Source organism: Vigna radiata, chromosome 3 (assembly GCF_000741045.1).
Source record: "Vigna radiata var. radiata cultivar VC1973A chromosome 3, Vradiata_ver6, whole genome shotgun sequence".
NCBI classification, from domain to species: Eukaryota; Viridiplantae; Streptophyta; class Magnoliopsida; order Fabales; family Fabaceae; genus Vigna; species Vigna radiata.
The window spans coordinates 7,989,666-7,998,670 of NC_028353.1; the positions used below are offsets into that span (position 1 = coordinate 7,989,666).

General features: G+C 33.2%; 1 protein-coding gene across 1 annotated transcript; it reads left to right on the top strand.

Moving 5' to 3' along the window:
- The first annotated feature begins 1,153 nt into the window (after window positions 1-1,153).
- On the top strand, window positions 1,154-5,270 carry LOC106757804 (DEAD-box ATP-dependent RNA helicase 24). Its single transcript, XM_014640603.2, has 5 exons — window positions 1,154-1,903; window positions 2,245-3,473; window positions 4,303-4,342; window positions 4,463-4,865; window positions 4,949-5,270. The coding sequence occupies exons 1-5, from the start codon at window positions 1,321-1,323 to the stop codon at window positions 4,992-4,994; spliced, it is 2,301 nt and encodes a 766-aa protein (XP_014496089.1). The 5' UTR covers window positions 1,154-1,320; the 3' UTR covers window positions 4,995-5,270.
- The last annotated feature ends 3,735 nt before the right edge of the window (window positions 5,271-9,005 follow it).

The window sequence follows — 9,005 nt, forward strand, 5'->3', positions numbered from 1 at the left end:
TTTTCCTAATTTCAATTTAACTAACAGTATTAAGTATTTTATTTATGTATAAAACAGTTCGTGTCTCCAACTTTTTACTTCTCATCCTTTACTGGATCAGAAAGTTATTCACAATTAGGGTTCTTTTCCCTAGTTTTTTTATTAAAAATTAGTTTAGTGACTTTTGCTTTTTATTTTTTGTTTATTTGTTTTTCAATTTAGTCCAATTATTAATGAAATATTCAATTAAATTTCTTAAATTTTAAAATACAACAATATTTCACCCAATTTAAAATGCAAATTTTATCAAACAAATATTAATAGGTAATATCACTGGCTATAAAACCTATTAAATTCAATCGACCAAAGGTTCCACTCTTTCTTTAAACTTAAATACTAAATTAAACCTTAAAATTGGTCATACAATTACAAAATTTTCAAATTAAAACATTTAATTGTAAATTTATAGGTAAAGGAATCGATAAGTTTTTAAATAGTCTCATAACTACTATTATAGAGAGACTAGTCAAAATCATGCATCATAACTTTAATTGATTTATATGGCATATCAACTTTAAATTGAACAAGCTTAAAATTAACATTAACACTAATTCATAACATCACCCAAATTTTATGCTTTTAGATTGGTTGATCCGAAATATTATCTTAAACTGAACAAGCTTAAAATTAACATTAACACTCATCCCTAGCTCCTGTTTTATTTCTTAATTTTTTGTTTCAGACCCACAGCCGAAACACTTTAGACATTGAAAAGATAAAAAAAAAAAAAAAAATTTAACTGTTTTCACTCTCATTATTATTTATATTTATTAAAAAATACATTTTGTAAAATAAATGTTGTATTCCTAAATATAGTTTGTAATATAATTTTTTTAATTCCAAACTATAAAATCTAAAATATAAATATAAGTTTATATTTTGGAATTATATACATTTTAGAACATCATTAAAAGACGAAGAATTGAAAATGAAAATCTAAACTAGATGACGAATTTAAAATTTTAAAGTTTATGGGGGTGCGGATTCAAATTATGAAGGTGTAGGAAGAAACTGTTTCCCTTGAGATGATCCAGTTGCATACTTCCCAAATTAATGGGCTTCCTCGGTTCGGGCACCCGTTTACCCATATCTTTAGGTCCGTCGTCATCCCTTCTTCCTTTAACCAGAAATCGACCACGGTGGTGTCTAAATTCACTGGTTGCAACGTCCCACTCGCCGAAGCGCCAAATTCACTACCCAGAACTCACTCACCCCTCTTCTCCTGATCCCAAATTCTTTCTTCCACTTTCCCTCACCAGCTAGGGTTTCCTCTTCCCCACCATGTCGAAGAGGAAGTTCGGATTCGAAGGCTTCGGCATAAACCGCCAATCGACCTACAGCTTCGAGAGATCCCAGGCTCCTCAGCGACTCTACGTCCCTCCTTCCTCCCGTCACGGCCACGACAACTACGAGGACACCGACCTCGACAACATTGACTACGCCGACAACAACAACGACGAAGGGAACAAGAACAGCAACGATGACGACGAAATTGACCCTCTCGACGCCTTCATGGAGGGGATTCACGAGGAGATGAAGGCGGCGCCGCCACCCAAGCCGAAGGAGAAGGCTGAGGACCGGTACCGGGACGACGACGACGACCCCATGGAGAGCTTTCTGAAGGCAAAGAAGGATTTAGGGCTGACTCTCGCTTCCGAGGCGCTGCACGCTGGGTACGATTCTGATGAGGAGGTTTATGCTGCTGCCAAAGCCGTGGACGCTGGTATGATCGAGTATGATTCCGACGATAACCCTATTATTATTGACAAGAAGAAAATTGAGCCCATTCCTGCTCTCGATCACTCTTCCATTGACTACGAACCCTTCAATAAGGATTTTTATGAGGAGACACCTTCAATATCAGGTACTTTCACTATAATCCCGAAATTATATTTGGGCGTGTTTCGATTCATATTGAAACACTAGCCAGCGTGATTTTAAGTAAATATTCACATGTTTGGTTATAAACGGAGAAATTGATCGAGTCCAGAATTGATTTAGAATGAAAACAACTTTTGGTAGCCTTTTATACTGAATTTACTAATAACTTACATTTAGAATGAAAATATTGAAACTCAATTCAGATCACTTTTGAGTCAAATTTTGCAAACGTTCACACCAATGCAGCTTAATCATTGGCTGTTCGTTCATTTTTCATTTTGGCCATGGAATGCCTCTGTTATAAATTATTTTATTTAACTCCAGGTATGAGTGAGCAGGACGTAAGCGAATACCGGAAGAGTTTGGCTATTCGGGTATCTGGTTTTGATGTTCCCAAGCCAATAAAGGCTTTTGAGGACTGTGGATTTCCGTCTCAGATTATGAATGCTATAAAAAAACAAGGGTATGAGAAGCCGACATCTATACAATGTCAGGCTTTGCCGGTTGTGCTTTCCGGCAGGGATATTATTGGTATAGCTAAAACTGGTTCTGGTAAAACGGCTTCTTTTGTGCTTCCTATGATTGTGCATATCATGGATCAGCCTGAGCTTGAGAAGGAAGAGGGGCCTATAGGGGTGATATGTGCACCTACCCGAGAATTGGCTCATCAGATATACCTGGAGGCCAAGAAATTCGCAAAAGCGTATGGGGTACGTGTATCTGCTGTCTATGGTGGAATGTCAAAACTTGAACAGTTCAAAGAACTCAAAGCTGGATGTGAGATAGTTGTTGCTACCCCTGGCAGATTGATAGACATGCTGAAAATGAAGGCATTGACAATGACGAGAGCAACTTACCTGGTGCTTGATGAGGCGGATCGAATGTTTGATCTGGGGTTTGAACCTCAAGTAAGGTCCATTGTTGGGCAGATTAGGCCAGACCGTCAAACATTACTCTTTTCTGCAACAATGCCTCGTAAAGTTGAAAAGTTGGCCAGGGAAATCCTTACCGATCCTATCAGAGTAACTGTTGGAGAGGTGGGGATGGCAAATGAAGATATTACTCAAGTTGTTTGTGTGATTCCTTCTGATACTGAAAAGTTGCCTTGGCTTCTGGAAAAGCTACCTGAAATGATTGATCAAGGTGATACTCTAGTTTTTGCTTCAAAGAAGGCCACTGTGGATGAAATAGAATCGCAGTTGGCTCAAAGAGGCTTTAAAGTTGCTGCCCTGCATGGTGATAAAGATCAAGCTTCTCGGATGGATATTTTGCAGAAGTTTAAATCCGGTCTCTACCATGTGCTCATTGCAACTGATGTTGCAGCCCGGGGTCTTGACATCAAGTCAATTAAGTCAGTGGTAAACTTTGATATTGCAAAGGATATGGACATGCATGTTCATCGCATTGGAAGAACAGGTCGTGCTGGTGACAAGGATGGGGTTGCGTACACTCTTATAACTCAGAAAGAAGCACGATTTGCTGGTGAATTGGTCAATAGCTTAGTTGCTGCTGGTCAGAATGTGTCCGTGGAGTTGATGGATCTTGCGATGAAGGTAACAACTCCTTCGATTATATTATTCTATTCATCAATCTTTATCGAGCATTTTAACTTGTTTAATGCTTGTGGAGTCTCTTATCTTTGGTCATTTCTGGTTCATGCAACTGTGGGTTTTTTAGAATCTTGTTTCGTCCTCGCATGATACTTTTGTAGGTTTTGTTGGTTTGTTATAAATATCAACATAATAATGCTATTTTCGTGGCAATAATTTAATTAGTAATAAGTTTTAAGCAGAGTTGTATGAGCGAATTAGTGCCAGTTGAGATGGTTTAAGATACTGAGTACATCAGATGCCAATGGACTGTTTGTTTCCTAATTTTGAAAACTCTTTTCTGATTTTCAAAACAAGAAAAAAATATTCTTAAAATTGTTTGCAAATGTCATATCTCATTGCTAATTTTTAAACTTAAAAACTTAGAATCTCCTTAACTTGTTTTTGTTTTCTACTTTCAATTTTCTATTATTGAAGTCCTCTTAAGATCTTCCCCCATTTATATTCTCTAAAAAATAAAACATGATAATTTTTCTTGTATTTGAATCTTCGAAATTAGCTCATTTTTTGCTATTGGTTTTAAAATAATCGAGTTACTTTTATATATGAAAAGTGTTTTTTTGTAAAAAAATAAACGGGTAAGGCTTTGTGTTGATGAGTTGATTAATAAAATTGAGTTACTTCATTTATCTTGCTTATATTGTTGTTGTGATATTTATGTTTCCAAAAACTTGCCTTTTGATATTTTAAGATGGTCTAAAATAAAAAGGGGTTCAATTCCCATGTATAGCTCTTGAATTTATTTAATGACATTTGTCTTGTAATTCAATAGGATGGGAGATTCAGGTCGAAACGTGATGCAAGAAAAGGAGGTATGAAATGCAACTTGCGTTATTATGAGAAATGAAATAGTAATTTGCTCAGCTAAAAAAACTCAGCGATATTATTTTGCAAGCAATTAAATCTAATATCTTACGATGTGTACTGTACAGGTGGGAAAAAAGGCAGAGGTAGAGGTGGTGGCGGAGGTCGCCGTGGTGTGCGTGGAGTGGATTTTGGCTTGGGCATTGGATATAATCCCGAATCTAACAACGCACCATCTAACCCAGTTCCTACTCGATCTGCCGCCGTAAATTCTCTGCGGACTGGAATGATGTCACAATTTAGGAACAACTTTGTTGCTGCTTCATCGAACTCTCAGAATCAAGGATTCGGTAACAATACAAGCATGGCTGCTAATAAGAGACCGGCACTCCCTGGTTTTGTATCTGGTGGATCAATTGGTGGTGACGTGAATACGTACCAGCACACTACTTCACCCAGTCCTGCTTCGTCCGTGGTAAATTCCAGCACTCAAGGTTCTGGAGTAAATTCTGGTCAGAAGAGCATGAATAGGTTAGTCTTCGGAGCTGTATTTGTTGCATATTTATCTTAATACATAATTTGGTTGCTAATGTTCTTCCTTTCTTTGGCTGCAGTTCTAAACCCAAAGAGAGGCGGAGGCCATCAGGTTGGGATAGATAATCTATCTCATTGAATGACACCACTGTCAAATGTATCAATGTTCTTATATTTAGGTCAAGTTAAGAATTGATTTTCTTTGTATAATTAATGCTCCAGTTTTCAATCACATAATATTATTTTAGCTGCCAAGTTGTAGAAAGGTTTGAGGTTTGTTTGGTTCAATTTTTTGTTTCTGAAAGCAGTATTGCACAACAAAAAGAGCAATACCTATCACACGAAACCTGATTATTCACATGATAGATCAATCAATAGTATTGGGTAAAGAACATTGTTAAATGCTTTTTTTGCCTTTGAATGAATCATACAAAGGTATAACACAAGGACTGTTTAGGTGATCGTTTATCATGTTATAGATTTTAAGAGTGCTTTTCTTGGTGATTAATATTCATCAAATAATTTAACTAATATTTTTATTGAAGATTTCTGTTTCGATTATGTTTATTTAACCATCAAACGTATTTTAGAAACTTTAAATCTAATAATGCTCGAATCAACAGAATGCGAGTTTATAAAAATCTAATGTTTAGAAGATGAACGCTGCTTGGACCCGAAAGTGATTTAAAAAGTTCATAAAGGAGTGTATGTTCTGCCTTATATAGTTTTTTATGGAAATATTTAATAATATTAATATTTATTGAGAAACATTATGAGTTACTATGCCATGTTGTTATAATGAAAACATACAAGTTTTTTGTGATTGATCATAGTATATTTTTTTAAAATTCTATGTCAAGAGTAAATTTGATTTGAACCCTTTTCTCTTTTCCTCGCTTATGTGGGTTTATGTATTCTCTGTTACTAAGTTTTTCAGTTTTTATTGCAAACATAGACACTTATCCCTTGGGATCCCAATGATTAAACTGTTCGGGTGGCAACCGAGATTTGAAAGAAGGTGAATTATGTATTATCTTTTCAATCATAAGTAAAAAAGTAATTACAGTAGTGTATTAGTTTCTTTTTTGATAAATATATTTTTCACCTTGAAGATGGATATTAACCGTTAAAATCTATGAATCTAGAAATTAGACTTAAATTCATCTTGTATTTAGTTTAAATTTTATTAACAAAAAGGTATATTTAATAGATGGCTATGATATTTATTTTGATTTTGATTTTAGAAAGTTATTATATTTGTAATCTTTATTTTAGTTATTATCATTTCTAACTGAAATATTATCTTTTTTTTTTCAAAAATAAAATGATTTATAATTATTTTATCTATAGATAAAACACTAATTCTCACAGTGAAATAATGAAATTATTTTGTTTCGAGAGATATTGATTTTACTTTAAGTCAAGAGGGTACTTTTTATTTTTCTTAGAAAAAAATAGGTTTAATAGGTTCGGAGGTCCCTATATTTGGAGGTTTATTTCAATTGGGTCCTCCAATTTTTGAAGTGATCAATTAGGTCCCTAATTTTGTCAATTTGAATCAATAATAGCCTTTCTGTTAAATGCAGTTAACGTCCTGAAGTTTTTGAACATGTGATATGCTGACGCTTCTAGGTGGCATCGTTTCAAATGCATAAGTGGATTATAAAAGGGTGAAATCCTAAATTAAAAGTGTGTATTTGAAGGTGAAATCCCTAAATTAAAAGGGATTTCACCCTTTTATAATCCACCTATGCACTTGAAACGGTGCCACCTGGAAGCGTCAACGTGCCACATGTTCAAAAACTTCACGTTAACTGCATTTAACTTTTATTGATTCAAATTGACAAAATTAGGGACCTAATTGATCACTTTCAAAATTGGAGGACCCAATTGAAACAAATACCCAAATATAGGGACCTCCGAACCTATTAAACCAAAAAAATACTTAGGTTTTTTTTTTCAGAACAATTGGTATCCATTGTAAATTATCAGGAAAACTTGATCTCAACTCCACTCGACTAATAACCAACATCATCTTCGTATTCAAAAACTAGTTGATTATTAATTTTTGTTGAAAGTCTCACATCGACTAGATATAAAGTCAATTTATAGTATATAAGTGAGGTGTAAACCTCACTTTCAAACTAGTTTTGTAAGATTGAATTATGCTTAAAGTTTACTTATTAAAAATTCTCATGATCAAAACTTTGCTCGATTAGAGGCTATGTCCCTTTGCCTTAGGATATCTATGATATTTTTCTATACAAGTGAAAAATCAAAATTTCAAGTATTTCTCTATTTTTCTTCTTAAGAAAGATGTAGCAATAAAATTATACAAAATCTAAACAAATAGGTACGTTTCAAAGTATATTTATCAATTCTTATAATGATGGCTCGTTATTTTTTGTTGACGAGAATCGTGCATTTTATTTCAAAGTATATTTATAATTCCTAAAGTGAGAGCTCATTTTTATTTTCCTCATATCCAACCCAAGGTATGTTATGCACAAGCATCATACATTGTTGTTCTGAATATGTTTATTGTATTCGTATACTAAGACTCAAACAAAGTACAATTACTTTATATTACTTTGTATCTTTTTATCTTTGAAAAAAATAACTCGGATAACAACCGAACCCTGACTTTAAATGGAAGATTTCACAAATTAACAGTTTAAATATTTTAACTTGTTCAATTACTTTCTTTATTACTCAATTACTTTCCTTATTGCTAAAAATCCTTACCAAAAGGCGATGATGAGTTTAAACAATTGGGTGAGCATTAGTCTCAACTTTTCAAAGTTACTTTTTGTATTTGATTTCACTATTTTTTTCTCTTGAAACATATGAGGCATGTGATATGTAAGTTTTCACACCTAAGTTATTCACTGAGTGCTCATGAAGGTTGTTCATCCCAAGTTGTAAACTTGTCATTTGTATTATTTTTCTTGTCGTTGAGGGCTCATGAATTATCAATCCAACAATACAAGATAAAAGAAACTTCAAGCTCAGCTTGACAGAGACACCAATTTATAAGGACTAACTCATTTTGGTTGGAGGTTAGCCTAAAAAGCCATAAATTATTAGGCAGCTAGAGTAGTACACTAAATTTAACAAAAAGGTACAAACTTACATAGTCAAACTTATGTACTACCATTCCTGGCTGGAGCATTTTAAATTGATTGAGTTTGAAATGTATTTTATAAGTCATAGTCAATTGTTTTTTTATCTTTGAAACTCAATTAATATTATTAATATTTAATTTGTGTATTATATATATTGACCGGTTCACAACGAATGCAATAGCCTAATCGATCATTCAGATGGAGTAAACTCGTCGGTCACGAATATAATAAGTTAGTCTAAACAAGTCAGTGATCATGTTTAAAAGGAATTGGACACTAATTAGGTTGATCGAAAGCCCAAAAACTATAAATATAAATCAAATGTATGATTATTGAAACTTTTATTATAATATCAACTATTTTACCGATCAAACATGAGTTGAATTTAGTATTAAAACACCTTTAGCAAGTATTATCAATCATTTGATGAAAAGATTATCCGAACACATAAATGATTTCATTTGAGTACACAACAAGAGAATTTTTTAAAGTAGACGTTTGACCCTCCATCCAAAATAATTTGTATTTATCTTATCTTCAAGTATTACAAGTGAATATTTGTGTGAAATATTATTAATAGTTTTGTTGGATTTTTTTTTAACTATTCATAAATTCTATAATTAACCTATTAAATAAGTTATCTTTGTTTTTGAGAAATCGATACTCCCCTTATAACTGACAATTTAACTCGGCATAATTTTCTAGGTTCAATCATTCAAGGAAAATAACCTAAGCATATTCAAGTTTTGAGGATATTGATACTAAAGTTTGTTAAATTCTGAAGTCAAAATGATGTTTAGCTTGTATACTAATAGTAAATTGAAGTAAGTAACTTGTAAGCTAACAATGAATTAGGTCACTTAGCACACATGTTAATCAATTTTAAGGTCTTCGTCCTTTTTAGCACATAGACTTTTAATTTTAGGAAGGTAAAGATTCTTAATAGTTTTATTATATCTCCTTTGTTAGGTTATATTTGTTTCCACATATGATGTTGTGGTAGGATAGATAT